General features: G+C 50.6%; 1 protein-coding gene across 1 annotated transcript in view; it reads right to left on the bottom strand.

Annotated features, from left to right (window-relative positions):
• Positions 1-1,893: 1,893 nt before the first annotated feature.
• Positions 1,894-16,930, bottom strand: part of ITPKB (inositol-trisphosphate 3-kinase B) — a 65,661-nt gene continuing 50,624 nt past the window's right edge. The window contains exons 4-8 of the mRNA XM_058019385.1: positions 16,263-16,476; positions 12,943-13,147; positions 8,192-8,293; positions 6,735-6,806; positions 1,894-4,173 (exon numbers count right to left, since the gene is read on the bottom strand). Of these exons, the coding sequence (XP_057875368.1) occupies positions 3,958-4,173; positions 6,735-6,806; positions 8,192-8,293; positions 12,943-13,147; positions 16,263-16,476 (809 nt within the window). The 3' untranslated portion in view covers positions 1,894-3,957. The remainder of the gene's footprint in view (positions 4,174-6,734; positions 6,807-8,191; positions 8,294-12,942; positions 13,148-16,262; positions 16,477-16,930) is intronic.

Below are 16,930 nucleotides of genomic sequence, written 5' to 3'. Positions count from 1 at the left end.
ACTGACCAGACAGAATCCTGTGTTTGAATGGAATTTATGCATCATGTATGAGGTGTATGAATATGCAACAGGCTGTTGCTTTTAAGGGTTAATCCCCTGTTAAACCTGGATCCTTTTTTCGGCTTATTTTGCCCAGAAAGAGGTACCCAGACTGTCCATAACTCTTTGTTTTTATTGTCTCGTATTGTCCTAATCCTAATTGTCCAAATTTTTTTTACTCTAATTATATTAGTATTTTTATAACTATTTTATTACTATTAAACTTTTAAAATTTTAAAACCAAGAGATTGGCATTTTTCACTCTCTCACCCCTAGAACCACCCACAAAGGAGATGCGGGCAACACGAACCCTTCCCCCCCTGCCCTGCCCAGGCTGGCTCCGGGATGGAGCCGCTGCTAGAAACGGCAGGGTTTATTAATTTTAACCATCTCCCCGGCTCGTAGCGCGAAACCCAAACCCCAAAAGCGCCGGGGGGTGGAGAAAAAGCCTCAAAGCAGCGGAGCTTTGGGGGAACACCCCGTGAGGCGCGGGGCCCTGCCCGCCGTGAGGCGAGGCCTGTCCGCCGCCGGGGGCACAGCGCCGCCTCCCGGCCCGCGGGGGAAACACCGGCACCGGGAGCCCGTGTTCACCGGCTATTGGGAAGTCTGTACCTTCCAAGTACCTAAGCCAACTGGGAAAGGAAGAGGGTGTTGTGACCAGGAAATTAGGATAAAAATGAGGCTGCATCCTCCAATAGTTTGGTAGACTCCAGGGGAAATGCCCCATGGCCATTCCCTTTACTCAAATAAAGTTACAGGACTCCTCTGTCTCCTTTCTGGACATAAGACTCTGGCATTGTGAATTTTTCTGCACGCTTTCCACAACGTCATGGTGTTTCCTCAACTCTCAGGAGAAGTTTTCACACAAAAAGGTTCTTCTTTGCATTTCAGGGTGGAGCTGGGTAAGTTTTGGAGGTTTTTGTTTTCCTCTGAAGCTAGGAAGAGGAGTCACAGACCAGAGAGACCCCAAAAACTGGACCGATAAGTCAATCAGGGGCTGTCAGTTCTGCTGGAGTGAGCTCAGCAGCCAGACAGGAAACGTGTTTGCTTTCCCACAGCCCAGGAGAGACCGCTGGTGCACAGCAGCAGCCTCACATCAGTGTCCTGCCAGCCCTGCCTCAGACCAAGAGGTTTCCAGTCCCCACATCCCACACTGCAGCGTTTCTCCTGCAGTTTCTTTTAGAGGATCCGTGGTGAGCCCCAGGCTGGGCTGCTCCTGAGGGTCTGGGCACTAAATGTGGCTTAAGTCTCATCTGTGCCAGAACAGCTCCTGCTGTCCTGTGCTTGCACAACCAGCCAGGAGGGAATTGTGCGGCCTTCAGGCTCTACAGCCAGATTCCTCCTTCCTTGCAGAACCAACCTGGGGGTTTTTGTGGTCCCAACCCTCTGGCCCTGCCCACAGTGCAGCTGAGAGGGAGAGGAGCTGAGGGAGTGTTTGGCTGTGCCAAGCAGCTCTGATTCTCCTGGGTGCTTTGGGATTCTCCAGAGCAGGAATCACAGGGTGGCACTCAAACCGCTCAGTGGGAGCCAAACACATTCCAAAAAATTGGAGCTGCCTTCAGTGGCCTTCCCTGCAGAAGGGGGATGGAGGAATTCAGGCCTCTCTGGGAAGCAGCTCCCACTGAGCCTGGGCCTCCCACAGCCCCAGTTCTGCTCTGCTCCTGCCCTGCTCCCTGCAGAGCCAGTTCCTGTTTGTCAGGATCTGTTCCCAGCACAGGGTCCTTCCCTACTCTTGCTTTTATGCAGCACTGCTGGAGCCTGATTCCCCCCCAGCCATGGACATGAAAGGCTGTTCCAAGGCTGCCACAAGCTGCACAGGGCAGACACTGACTGCACACCAGAGGAATGCTTCCCATATGCCTTTATTTGCAATGTTACAGGACTTTTTTACAGGCACTGTACGTTGGTGTTCCAGACCGGTTTGGAATTTTTTTTTTTCTGTATTACCCAATGACCAAGAGGGGTGGTGGGAGCAGGGAAAATCCCTCACAGCAACCATTCCAGCCTCCAGGAAAGCATAAGACATCTGAGAGCAACAATCTGCTTCTTCTGAAGCCACAAAGCAAGGGATCTGGTTTATAAACAGGCTTAAAAAATAACGTACATATATAAGAGCAGCTCGAAGCTAAAGTACAGCAGTAAGTGGTACACAGCTACATAGCATATCTGTTCACAGCCTTTCTCCAAAGCTGAAAAAGGCATGGCTTAAAAACTAAAAAAAAAAAAAAACACAGTTAAAAAAACATATTCCATGCATTAAATTTTAGTGTTTTGTGCAATTAAAATGGGATGAAAATAAATATAACTTAAAAAAAAAAACAACCCAACCTTTTCCATGACACTAATGGAACAGAGGCAAAGTCTATAAGGCACTTCCACATGGGCTAGTCTAGAAAGCCTGGCAAGGAGCTAAAACAGTGCAACCATTTACAATGGCATCTGATAAGCACAAGACACCTGTCTGGTGAGCTATGAGCTGAAAAAAACCTTAGGAAACTTCAGTCCTTGGGGAAGAGGCTTGGCTGCAGATGCCTTGGTGGCCAACTCCTCCTTATTGCTGCAAGGGAGGTCTCCCCCATCAAGGGTGCTGGACCCATCAAATATGGCAGAGGGGCTCTGGACAGTGGGTTTGGGGATGGATGATGGAGCAGGTGAGGGATGCATGGCTGCCAAGCTCCTGCACCACAGCACTCGAGGCAGGGGCTGCTGCAGCCTCCCCTCCCCTCCAGCCTCTCCAGGGATGACCTTTGGCGCAGCAGCCCTGCCGCTGCTTGCTTCAAATGTTCCAGGAAGTTAAAAAATAGCCTCCACCCTAAACAGGGAACTGGGTGTTTTCACAGGAGCAGGAGCACAGGGGCCCTCACACAGCCCCAGCAGGCAGCTCTGTGGAAAATGGGGGGCACAGGGATGTCTGAGCTCAGCTTTGCTTTGCCAAAGGTGTCTACGCTGGGTGCTGCCTTGCTGCTGTGAGCCTTCACCTGATGCAGATGGAAATTATGAACATGCCCTGGGCTAGGTGGGAGCATTGGTGACACTACACACGTGCTCAGCTGCTGACAAAAAAGACTGATCGACCTGGATGGCTACTTTAGGTCTCATAGTAGTCCTTTAGGAGCTATTTTTCCCAGCTAGGGAGGACTGGAGACCCCAGCTAAGGTAGGCTGGAAGCAGTTCCTAGCAGTTCCTAGCGGGGGAGCTGAGGCTCTAGAGAGGAGCCCAAAGTTTTGCTCACCAGGGCACCCAGCATGGGGAATGTGGGTAGGAAGCACCTGGCCATGGCAAATACCTGTGCCTGACTGCAAGGCTCTGCAGCAGGAGGGAAGCCCTTCAGTGCCACTCAAAAATAACAGCAACCTCTACAAGATGTCTTGAGCACAAATTAAACCCCAAATGTGCCCTTCTAGCAGCTCTCTGAAGGACTTGGCACAGCCAGCTCCCTGGGCTGAAAGGTGCTGGCAGAGACAACCAAAGGGCTCCCACTACAGTGTCCTTCACCATCTCCACACCTCGCTCACACTCTCTGACTGCCAGAGGGTCCTGGGCACGGTCACTGAGTGTTTTCAGGATGATCCTGGTGCAGGAAGAGGCTCCTTCCTCTGCCAGCCCTCTTAACATCAGGCTGAGCAAGAGACAAAAGCACGACAGGCGAAGCATGCCCTTGCCCCGGGCCACCTGCTCCCACTGACTCTGCAAAGCCAAGGTTTCAAGCTCAGCTTTTGTTCCTGCAGGTTAGCTCTCTATTTACAAGGAGGGGGGAAACAACCAAGACAACCTAAAAAAACCACAACAAAAACACATTAAATAGGGAGAGTATAGCTTTCAAATGGGGAGGGCAAGGGCTGGAAAGTGTCTTGTAGTGCAGTTCAGAAGAGTCAGTCAGGGGCAGGCTGGGGTAGTGGCAGAGTCAGATGCGCGGCTTTAATGCAAGTCTTCGCTCTGGGACAACTCTGTCAGGATCTGAATGAGGTTGTCCAGCCCCCAGAGGTAGCCATCCTCTCTGTTCCCTTCCACCCAGGGCACGTTGTGTTGGAGAACTTGTCCCTCTGGCAGTGGGGTGGTTTTCCCAAAGTCAATCATCCAGACTTTGGCTTGTTCCTGCTTGTCGTGAATGAAGAGGAGAGAGCTCCCAATTACCTGTGGAGAGGTGAGACCAATTAGTGGTGCTTCTGTTGCTCATTTTCAGCCCTCTTTGGGGCTTTCAGACACCTTGTCTCAGGCTGCATTTCCAAGAGATGCTGCTGCAATTTTGCATGAGGAGAAGCAAGCTCTGTGTGCCACTGGTTGTGTTTGCACATGCAAATGGGGCATTTGGACAAGCTGATTTACTCATACAAATCCCAGGTCCTGGCAGAAGGAGAGCATCAGGAAAACATGGGCATGAAAGATAAAGATGTCACTTTGGAAAATGAGCAAAGGTCCCTTAGCAAGGAATGAGATGAACTGTCTCAACCTTCAGATGGGGTTTTAAGGCTGATTCTTTGTGATCAGCCTGTGCTCTCTGCACTCACCAATCCTGCAGAACACCACTGCAGGGATGGGGACATTCCAACTACAAGTAACTTGCAACCTGCTGTCTCCTGCTTCAAACACCATTGTATTACACCCACACTGTCCCTATAATATTTTCCTGGCACTCACAGCACTCCGGGGATGCAAAGTATAGAGCTGCATGGATTTCCTTTCCTCTGAGTTCACTCAGCTGCATCAGCTTTGAAGGGCTCCTTCCTATCCATCCTGAACAGCCTTGGGGAAAATCCTGCAGCAAGCAGTGGCCTGGGCAAGACCAGGGAAGCCAGGAGGTGCATCTGGGCTCTGACAGCAAAAGTCTCAAGGCCTGTTGCAGTGGGATGAGACCCCACAAACTCAATGGTCACCACACACAAAGAAGAGAGATGCTCAGCAGCTCAGCATCCTGACCCACCCTGGCTCACAGTGCCACCAGGCTGACAGCCAGCAGCAGCTCTGCTGTGGCTTTCCAGTGCTTAAGAAATGTGTATCAGTAACATGCCAGTCACCATCATGCTCTTCTGCTTAATCTCTTCCTCCAGTCAGAAGATTTCAGCAGGGGCTTCTACAGAAAAGCACCAATGGGTGCATTTCAGAGCTGTTCCAAATGCAAACCGCTTTCCAAATTCTGATATGAGTGAATTGGTGAATTACACTCATTTTTCCCTATGTCACAAATAGGGACCTTGGTGACCAGAGTGCAAGGGCTGCAGCAGAGGTGATGCAGAGCACTGAGAGCCACGAGTGCCCCTTATGATGTGGAGGTACATGGAAGAGAACCCAGCTGGTGTCAGCCCTCCAGAACAGCAGCACTAAATGTTACTGGGGACTCCCACATCCCTGCTATCAGCAGGGCTTAGCCTGAGGTTTGCCTTTAGACAAGGGTTTTGAACAGGATGCATGTAGTGTTTGCAAAAGCTGTTATAAATTTACATTTTTCAGAAAACTTTTTCTTCCAGTGTGTTGGGAAAACGTCCAAGGTCCAGAGATGCGTATTATTTCCAAGAAATGCTTATCTTTAGCTCTCCTCCTGCTAACCTCTGTCTTGGCCAGGACAGAGCATTCTAAATTTAAGGAAAAGCCTTTTGCTGACATTCCTCATTTGTGTGTCCTGGACTGCCCAATTCCCCTGCAGCTCCTTGGAGGAGCCCTGCTCAGCAAGGGCCCCACAGAGGGACACAGAGCTTGGCAGACCTTCTGCTGTGCTTCATCTCAAAGTGGGATGGAAAGTCAAAGCTGCTGCTTTTTAATTTTTAAGGAGTGGAAACTCCTTTCAAACCCTCTTTGAAAGGCTGCTTTGTTTCTGTGTTTTCAAATGAAACCCTGGCACTCGGTTTCAGGGAGAATTTTGTTTCCTGCGCTGAACTGCCTTGAAACCCTCAGTTTTGACATTTCCCTTCCAGGCACTGCCACCAGGAGGCATGGCCCCATCTGCCTTTGGCTCCTGGCAGGACTCTCCGTGTCTGGCTGGGGCTAAGGTGCCTCTGGATGAGGGACAGTGGGCTCTTGGACTCAAAAATTCCTATGAGGCTCTTTATTCCTACACCACACATGACAAGGACACGCACTCTCGTGTTTTGTTAAGTAAATGTAACAGCAAAATTATTGCATTAAATTGTGAGGCATTTCAGTTCCTGAAATGGCAAAAAAGACAGTGTTCCCTCCTTGTTTTCCCATCAGCACTGAGTCTTCACTATAGAAAATGTTGGTATTGTGGACACTGATTTCTGTATGAAATTCCTTTGAAAGGTAGAGCTCATACTGTGGTGCCCCAACCAGCTCAGGAAAGGCATTTTTGGGGTATCTGCAATTTATGGCTGTGTTGAAGACTTGTTTGATCATGTGGAGCAACTGTCAGCCAAATGATACCTGACATGCATTCAAATAGACATTTCTCCTGAGAAAACCCCTGTTCTTTTACACTAGGAAATTTTCCCTGTCATAAACAGCCCGAGTTCCTCCTAGATCACTTTTAATCTGTTTGAACATTGGCTTTCAGTGGATTTGAGCCCATGTCAGATGCACAAACATTGCATGATATCATCTATATTTGCACATGAGTATTGCATACACATATGAAAATACAGATATAAGAATAAACCAGCCTCTGACTTTGACTTCTCACCTTGGACAAGTTGGGATTAAACAGTTTGCCCCTCCAGGCAGATCTATATAAACAGCAGAATTACCTCATGGCACTTGAAGAACGGGGATGTCTCCAGGGTAGCACGGATACCCTTCAACCGGTTCAGGTAACTGTTCTGGAATTACAAAAAAAACCCCAAATCCAAGGCATTAGTGTTGCAGGAACCTACATAAAACCCACTGCATTGGGGCAGGCAGGAAAGTCACCTCCATGCCCAGAATCCTCCCACAGACCTTTCCCTCTGGAGAGTTTTTTATGATCCACTTTTCCTTTTGGTTTCTACATCACCCTGAGCTCCTGTGGCTTTCACAACTTAGTGAAAGCATCTGATTTTGCTGAACTGGTGCTTTCTGCAGAGTGCCCTTGCCTCCTCCATGGTGGGAACACCTAGTTCAGCAGCTGCTACTTCTTCCTCTCCCCTGCACTCCCTTCATAGATCAACTCTTCACTTCAACTGCCTTTTTAGCGCTCAGGCAGTCACACATCATGAGACCCTTCTGCAACTCTATTATCAGCACTTTTGCAAAGCCGGTCCTGTGGGCAGAAGGGCTTTCACCATGGCCAGCACACAGGTCAAGAGCCACAAGCCTGTTTGAACAAATTACTGGAAGGCACTAAACATTCTCAGGGGGCTCCACTGCTTTTGGGGTTTATATAGAAGAATCAAGCACAGGAACACACACACAGACACAGCAAGTATCTGGGCACAGTAAAACACCTGCAAGGGGAGAGGTGGGACTGCTGTATAAAAATGCACTGGCCAAGGAACCCCACCCAGAGCCATGGCATGATGGGTGCTCTAAGTTCTCTGGGGTTAAAATGCAGCCAGGCAACTTCATCTACAGATCCAGGAAAATCCCTGGGTAACTCCTGTGAAAGCAAGCATGCCAGTTTGAAGGAGACAGTGCCAAGGGCCTCTCCAGCTGGAGCACTGCACTTGGAGACTTGATACAGCACAGCTTAAAATGGGAGTGCTTTGTCAAATAGGTTATTTGACACAGTTGGTGTAAATTGTTTACAGCCAGATCTCTTATTCTCCTGGCAGCTTAGGGAAGCTTGGAAAACACTGCCTGTGGCTTGCCCATGTGAAGTGTGCCTGGCACAGGATCAGCCTGCTGTGAGAAGGGCACAGGCACCCCCCATGCAGGATGGGAGCCCCCAGCACTCACACTGGGGTACAGACAGGGCTGGGGGGACCACCAGCCCAGGGGTGAGGGACAGAGCATGGCTGTGACTCCTCAGTGGGGTTTGGGAGCCAATCCTGGAGATCCTCAGCAGGCTCAGACTTGGATCAAGCAGTGCTGCTACAGCCAAGTCCCTTCCCAGCTCTCCACTGCTACTCCTTCACCCTGCACCAGGACAGTTTCTCTTCAACACTTCTCATGCTTTCTAAGAGACATTGCTCAGGTTTCAGCCCTGCAGGCCAGGGACCTGATGAGCTGAGGCCAGGCTCCACGGAACTGCCCTCTCCAGGCAGTGCCCCCAACACCCCTCACTCACCAGAACATTCCTGTTTCCTCTGGTGAACTCGCTGAAGGCCTCCATGACTTGTTCCTTTGTCCGTGTCTTCTTGAAGTCCCGGTTCACAGTGCCGTCCTCTTTCTTGAAAAGAAGGGACAGGGCTGAGTTGGATGGGGAGGGAGTTGGGGCAGGAGAAGTGTTTCTGCAGCCATGCATGCTGCCAAGCAGGATGTGACCAGCGTTTCTGGCAGCTAAAGGATCTGTCTGTGGAGCAGGGGTGAGCAGAGGCAGGCTTGCACATCCCAAGCTATCCCACAGCCCCAGCGCAATGATCTCTAATGCAAACAGAACTCCCCATCATCAAATACTTGCCAAGGTCACTGGCAATGTGGACAAACTCTCCTCACAGACCAGGTGCTTGCTGCTAACAGAGGCTGGAGACATCTCTGGAGACATTTGGGCTCAGAAACATCTGTTTCTGGTGTTTCTGAGCCCAAATGGCTTCCCATGGCTGCTGTGGCTGAGAATGGCACTGACACCAGCCCTGGAGTGTCTCCCTGGCTTGGGGAGGACAGCAGAGCCTGATCACAATGGGACAAAATTGAGCATGGATGGGAAAAACATCTCAGAAGCAGGAACAAAACTGCTCTGTGAGAAATCCTCCATGGACAATTGCAGCAAGGAGCAAGCCCAAGGCCACCTGGCATCACTGGTCCTCTGATAATCCATGGATCACAAACCCTTCAAGGCAGCAGCCTGGCACTGAGATGCAGTGAGCAGCCTTGTGCTCTCCTCTGCCTTTTCCCGAGGCACATCCATCCTTGGCCTGCCATGGCACGGCTTGCCCACTGCAGGGACAACACTCAGAGGCTCCTGTCTGAACCAGGCAGCTCTGTAGGTCTCTCCCCATTTCCCTGGTCCTTTTGGGGCTCTGATTTTTACATCAACTCATTTCATTGTCCAGAGGGGCCCTGGGACAGGCAGGCAGATCTCACTTCCTGGATACAGGGGCTATTTTAAACCACACTTGCTCATGCTCACAGCTCCATTGCAGGGCTCCATCCCACTGCCCCACACAGCTCGTTTGCACACAATACAGCAAAGGGACAGGGGCCAAAAGACATCCTGTGTGCTGGGGAAGATGAAGGAGCAGAGGCTGGGGGAGGAAAAAGGCACAATGAAATCACTTGCCCTGGAGGTTAGAGATCCATCCAGGGAAGTGCCCCAGCACAGGGCAACAAGCATCCCCCTGGAGAGGTGGCTTGGGGGAAGGTCAAGTGCCCAAGGCAAGCCTGCCACCAAACAAGCACCTGAAGTGCAGTTTGGGATGAATCACACAGCACACTTCAGCTTCCAGCTTGTTTGGTGTAAGCATTAACAAAAGTGGTAACAAAAGCAACATACAAAAGAAAAACTCCAGGAAAAACTTTCTTTGTACCAATTGCACTGACTGCACCCAGCTTCAAATCACCCTGGGCTCAGCCTGACCATTGTGCTACCACAGGGTCCAAAAGCAATGCTCAGGGCTGGCAGAGTGTGTATTGGCAGGGGTCAGGGACAACCTTTCCACTGCTGGGATCTGTGCTCTCAGCTGTGACCTTGCTGAGGATGCTCTGGTGTGTGATGGACAGGGGACGGGCACTTTGCTGCTGCATGTCCCTCCTATGAGCCCCTGACATGGCAGCTCAGAAACGAACCCACCCTCTCCCAGGGGGATGATCAATATCAACCTGGACAAGGGCCACAGCACTAATTCCACGTGTAAAGAGCACAACTTTCCACAAAGCATCCAAGAAAGGAGATGGACTTGTAAGTGCTCCTAAAAATACACACAAATCACAGATGGCCTTTCCGATAAGGCGGTCTCAGCTTCAGGAAGGCCAAGCAGCCTATCCCTAGTGCTGCTCCCACCTCCTGCAGCTTCCTTGCCCAGCCAGAGGTTTCTGCCACCAGGCTGACAGCTGCCATGCCATTCCCAGGTGTCTGAGCCCCCAGGGGGCTGCCTTCCACGCAGGAGCAATGTGAGGGGGCTGATAAGGGCTATCACAACCTCCACCCAGCAGCGATTCCAGCTCAGCTGGCGTCACTGGGGCAGGGCTCAGGTCAGCCACATCTCTGCCTCTGGCCCTGCATGGCTTGGCACACTTAGGAGGAGGCTTTCTGCCTGGTTTAGGGACCCAGCAATGCCATCCCACCGTGGCCTTGCTGCAGGCAGTGGTGAGTAAGGCTCAGAGCAGGGCAGCAGCTCGGGAGTGTCACTTCTTTCAACGGGGCCACCAGGGATCACTTGTGTTACTTTCAGCATGGAAATTTTATTAATAGCTACTGTTTCCAACAGGTTCAAGCTATTCCAGAAAGTCAGATGAATGTCATTATCTCCTTTTGCAAAGGAAAATTTCCATTTTAAAGAGGAAGAACTGGATCATCAAGGCCACCTGGGAAAGGGAGAGCTCAGTCAGGAAAGGGCTGCTATCCTCATGCCCAGCCCTGAGCTGCCTGTTTGCCCTACCTGACTGTGCTATCCAAAAAATTTCCACTGCTCCTCTCCTTCCTATGAGCCCTTCCCACATGTCCAGGGTCAAATCCTGTCCTTCCCTTGCACTTCTCAGAGCTCTCCTCTGGCAGCCCCCATCCAGGAGCAGATTCACCACTGCTCTCCCCAGGGAAGCATCCACAGCAAGAAATAAAACAAGGGAAGACACCAATGGCACCTTCCCTAACACACAAACTCAATCTCAGAAATAGGGAGAACAACAGGGATACAGCAGAGCATGACCAGCCCTGTTGGAAAAAAAAAGCCAGCTGTGAAACAGCATGAACTGCTAATGCTTTAGCTTAGGGGAAAATAACCCAGAAGCTGAGGGATTTAAGGAGAATTACAGTAATTAGAGCCTTGATCAAATTAGTCAACCCCCTAGCAGCAGCAGGAATACTGCTGGAGGCCAGAACTTCTCAACATTTTTCAATTAACGGGCTGCTTCACCTCTTTGAAAAAAAAAAAATCCACTGCTCAGATCAGGCAGCAACTCGTCTAAGGTCAGCTAAACAGAGGTACAAATCTCATAACTCCTTTATGGCTTTTATTTCCCTTCACAGGTTTTTTTGGCCTCCCTGGGGATATGATTTGTTTAGGGTTTGTTTTTTCTTTTTTACATTTTTTAATTTCAAGCGCTTCGTATATAGCCTGACCCCTAAACATGCCCAGACTGGGAAGCACTACTGGAGGCCAAGGATATATCCTGCTGGACTGTAAGTAGATATTGCTGATTACACCAAGAAAGCAGGGGAAGAAGCAGTGCATGGGAGCTTTAGTCCTAACTGGAAATGCTACCAAGGAAGCCTAAAAAAAAAAATCTGTTGTGAGAGCTTTATTGGGGACTGCTTAATTTGTTTCAATTCTATCATTTTGACACCGCTATCTTCAGGCAGGAGGTTTGGCTACAGAAACCCAGACAGGCACTCTGGGAGAATTCCGCCCAACTCAGGGTGAGAAAAAATCATCTGTGATCAAGAGAAACAAACTCCTCCAATCAAGACACATGCAGATATGAGCCATTGTTTCCACTGCTCTGAGTGGCTGCTCTGAGCTGGGTCCTGGGCCCTCAGCAGCTACCCAAGCCTGAATTACTGCAAACACAACTTGACAGAGCCAACACCATGCCCAGGCATGCAGTGAAACCCTTGGCTCAAGTTTGATGTTACCTTTAATTCACACTGGCTGGCTAGCAAAAGGCACAGGCTATTGCTGGTGCTCATGCAAGCAGCATGACTGATACTCTGTGGCTACACACCTAATTGTTCAAGTGCCATCCCAGATACCTTTCTCACCTCCCTGGAGAAAATCTCCTGGGCTGACTCACCTGCTGGGGACACAGAAGCATCCCAGCTGTGTGTGCTTGTCCCATTTCATGGGGCTCAGCTGCTGAATCTTCCTGGACAGGCTGGTAAACACACCCTCCTGACTGACTGTGGCTAAGCTCCCAGCTCCAACCACAGATGGGCACACGTTCAAGCTGGGATTTGGATTAATGGCTCAGCCCAGTGGCAGAGCAGAATTGAAAGCAAACAACTAATTTGAGCCTTCAGGTTGGAGGATGGCACTTTGTATTTTGCAGGGAGGAAGAAGTCAACCAAGCAAGCTGATGTAATGAGATTATGTCTAAAACCATCCTCAGGATGATGCCCTGAGCTCAGCTGCACTCAGAGCAGCAGCAGTGCCCTGGCTGAGGTGCCTGTGAGATGCTTTGGCTGAAGGGGCAAAGCAGACCCCATCTGGACTGCATGAAGGTGTGCATGATAAGACTGTGTGTATGTAGAGAAACATCCCAGTGCCCTGAAACAACTTCCCTTCCTGAACTCTCCCTGAATTCTCTACTGCAGCTGTTTTCCTATTTCAATCAAATCTCAAATTTACTGCTGTTTACCTTATCCTTTTAGATTATTAAAAGGAGAAAGCACCTAAATTCTTTATTTTTAATATAATTTCTGGGTAATAGCTGTAAACTTTGCCATGATCCCAAGTGAAGAACTTATCTTAGCCCAAATTCAAAGAGCAGTAGGAGCCTTGACCCAGATTCAGGAAAGCATGTGGCTAAGCACATCCTTCACATCCTTACTCTCAGGAAAGCCCTTCCTGATGGGAATAAAGGCAGCCAATGACTGATGCTCATTTACACCTTTCTTGAACCAATTTCTTGTAATTTAATAATTAATTTAATTTGCTGTGTGTGTGCACCTCTGTGAGTTTGGCTAGTGAGCTGTTCCCTGCTGCTCCCACCGGCCAGGCTCACCTTGATGCCCTCGATCCTGAAGCCCAGTGTGGCAGTGGAGCTGATGGTCTCCCTCCACTGCATGTAGCGGGGCTTGGTCACAGCACGCAGCACGTTCTCCTCCTCGGTGGGGGCATCAGGGTCCACCTCAATCATCTTCTGGTACATGTCCTTCCTCAGGCTCGGCTTCTTGCGGGCCTTGATCAGCTCCTCCTCCAGGTACGTTCTGCAGGGAGTGAGGTAACAAACATGAGGTGCCACACACCCACGGACAGCCCTCGGCCCAGAAATCAGGCTGACCCAGGACAGCTGATCCCTAAGGAGTAGTGCAGCATAGGAAATAATGGAGCACACCTCATTGTGGCTGAATCAATCCTGATTTAATTATCACTCCATCAGCAACACCCGATATCTTTGCAGTTCATCGAGGAACCACAACCAGTCTGGCAATAACAAGGGAAGTTATTTCTCTTGCTGCTGCCACACCAGCAGCCTCCTCATGCCACCCCTTGTCCTGAGCTTACCCCAAAGTGCAGGAAACCTGAGCTAAACATGGCTTTCAAGATAAGACCAGGAAACTGTGCACATGCTCTAGGAGCCAGCTGAACTGAAGACATGAAGGACATTACTGTGTCCCATCCTTCAGCATCAGCTGCTGCTCCTGTGCTGTCTTACATATCAAGAGATCTATTATCATTATGGTGCCAGGATTCCATATTGCCAGGTATTCATACCTCCTTGATGTTTCTCACAGGCAGCTCCTCTGAGCACTGACTGTTCCTGATCCTTGCAGCAGCCATCTGACTCCAGTACCCACCAATCCACACTTTTATACCACTGTTCTTATTGGCTACAGGTGTGGCTTGTTAAGATCAGGCCTGCTCCTAATCTTTAGTAATTGGTCCAGCTGCAACTCTTTAGGGGATAAGATTACATTCTATACCACCTTCATTTAGCCATACTGCATCCCCCTATGCTCCTGTGCTTTTGCAATTCCTTCACTTTCTGCACCACGAGGGCTCTGCCTCACCAGATGCTAAATTGCGTGGTTTTCTGGGGATGATTTTGCCCAGTATAGGTCTGCTTCAAGTGGACTTCCTAGCAAAAGCTTTCTCTTCAAGATGAAGCACAGGAAGGGATGCAACCTTGGCCAGATGTTTAGCACCACCCCAGGTCCACAGGGTGCAGCCAGGATGGGGGAATGGGGGAAGGAGGATAGAAGGTGCAGAGGAGTGTGCAAAGACCTTGGTTTTATCCATGCTTCAGAGAAGCACCCCTCTGTGCCAGAGCACAGTGGTGGAAAAGTTCTGCACTCTGGCAGATGCATAAAACCATCATCCACAGAGTAATACTTCCTGCAGCAATAATAAACCACCACAGAATTCCTCTCACAGCTCCCAAATCAACCCTGGCTCAGCCTGGAAAGTGTCCAGGCCCTCCTCAAACAGCCCACCAAGCTGGGTGAGATGTCCCAGCAAAACAACACAGGACTGACCCCATCGGTCACTGTTCTACACCTCCCACTAGCCATGCCCAGCTCTGCAGAAAGTGCCCTCTGCCCATGCCCCTTGTGCCAAAATCCCAGCACCGAGTGTGGGATTCACCTCCAGAACCAAGCAAAACAAGCTGGGAGGGTGCTGAGTGGGTTATGTGAGACAGTGTTCCTGTGTCCCACAGGGCAAACTGGTGCCTTTGCTTAGGGCAGACATCCCCAGGCCATCAGCCCCCTTGAAAAATACTGCAGGTAAAAGCAATGAAAGTCCTTGGCTGAGATAATCAAATTCATTATTTTGGTGCAGGTGGAATAAAACAGCAGAATAAAGCAGCAGCATGCTGGATGTGCTGCTCACATGCTCAGAGGGCTAGAATTTCTTCTTTTGAGAATGACAGATCATCAATGTCTGTGGCCTCGTCCTCCCCATCGCCTCAGGCTTGTGCCATCACCAAGGCTTAGGAAAGACAAAGTTTTGGAATAAGCTGCCACATCCCAAAGCCAGGTTGGCATGAAAAAAACAAACCTTTATCTGCCTGGCAGCAAGCTGCTGGCTCAGAGAACAGGTTTAATACCCCTGAGGTTTAGATTATTTGCTCAGCCATGGGGATGCCCCATTCCACAGCATTAACTCCATTCATCCTCTCTCTCCAGCTCCTCCCACAGCACCATCTTATTTCGGGATGACCATGCCCAGCACATTTGCTCCCTTGCCTGAGCTCCCAAGCCCCAGGTGCATAAATCACCTGACATGTGATCTGTGCATGGAAGCTTTCTCCCTCCCTTTGACAGCCACAGGAGCACCTGGGCAGCACATCCAGAGCTCTCCTGGTGCTGCTGTCTGGGTTTCCTCCCAGAGCAGCGTGTGTGTGCCAGCCAGGGCCACATGGCTGCGCAGGGCCCTCTGCCCTTCCCTCCACCCCTCCGGTGGAAAGTATTCCCCGCCCCTTCCCTGCCGGCAGCCCGGCACGCCAGTTCGAGTTTCACATCGGGATTCAGGAGGGGAAAAAAAGATTCCTCCCTCGCACAGAAAGCATCAGCTTTTCCAGCAGCGCGTCTCCACCATGTCTGGGCTGCGCCTTTGCCAGCGAGGGGGGTCTCAGCCCTTCCTGCCACCAGCCTGCAGCACACCCAGGGCTGAAGGGTGGCCTGAGGCTGTCCCAAAGCTGGCTGCCACCTGGGGCCACCAGCCCTGCTCACATCTGTTCTGGGACACCCTGGTCAGCTGTGGCACAGCTCACTCAACAACTGCTGCCGGCCAAGTGGCTGTAGCCCGGGATCCTGGTGGATCTGGAGAGATGGTTCTCAAGGAGGACACGGGTAATGTTGCTCATCTGTTAGGAAATATTTCAAGGGCTTTGCGTGAAAGGCACTGAGCTGCTCAGCACACGCATTTCATCCCTGCAGTGCGCATCGGAGCAAAGGCTGAGCAGAGGGGAAATTTCTCGCTCACTGAAATTGTGCCTTTTAAGAGTCTTTATTTCATCCCTCTGGTGCCCTGGGCAGGATCTCCTACACCCCATGCCTTGGCTGTGTGCTCATGTGGCAGAGAGAACCTCCCAACAGCTACTGTGCCATTCCTGCATGCTCAAACCCAAGCAGAGTGCTGTCCCCTCCACCACACCAAACCTTTCCCAGCATGCAGGACAGTCAACAAGCAGAGAAGGAAGGAGCCTGGTGTATCCTTTCCATGCCCAGCTTTCCCCATGGCTCTATCATGGTATTGGCTGAGCTTTACCTGAAGACAGGTGAGCCTTAATTGTGCGTTTCAGGCAGTTTTACCTAGGAGATGCATTTACTTTTGAGTATCCTGTCTTAAAACTCAGAAAACCTCCCCAGTGCCACTCACCTGACCCCCATTTTGCAGTCCATAACACAGGGGGAGTCAAACTCAGCCAGCAGATCTTCCATCTGGTTGTATCTCTCGCCATCCTTGACCACATCTCCGTGGTAGGCAGGGACATAGGGCTTCAGGACATCATTCATGAGGCGGTCGAGGCACCGCTGCTCCGATTCACAGTGCTTCTTCAGGATCCTGCCATTGGCCGCCGCCTTGAAGCTACCTGAGGGGCACAAGGGACAATGTGGCACTTGCTTTGGGTGGCAGGGGGACAGGAAAGGCAGCCCAACACCTTGGAACAGCTCCATTTACACCTGCACCTAAGGAGTCCCTACAGGCAGGACTGAAAAGCTCAGGGGTTTATGAGCAGCACCATCACACCCCAAGAAGGCAGAGACCCATCCTGCAGCACCCAACAGGTTTGCTTCACATCCTCTGTGCACTTTCCTGTAGGCTCACATCTTTGTGTCTGTGCTCATGTGTGGGGCACCTTTGTGCTGGGCAGCATCACCTGCTTGGCAGTGGGTCAGGAGCTGGGCCTGGCTCTCACCCAAAGCACCCAGGAAAAAGCAGCAATAATTCCTGCTGGCCCTGGGAGGCCCAGAGCACCTTCACACTACCCTCACTAGCACTTAGATTAAGTCACTCTCCTGGGCTAGAGGCTGGGAGCTGCAAGC

The sequence above is a fragment of the Melospiza georgiana genome, chromosome 3 (genome assembly GCF_028018845.1).
Source record: "Melospiza georgiana isolate bMelGeo1 chromosome 3, bMelGeo1.pri, whole genome shotgun sequence".
NCBI lineage: Eukaryota > Metazoa > Chordata > Aves > Passeriformes > Passerellidae > Melospiza > Melospiza georgiana.
Note: the sequence above shows the minus strand (reverse complement) of the source record. Positions and strands in the feature narration are given on the sequence as shown.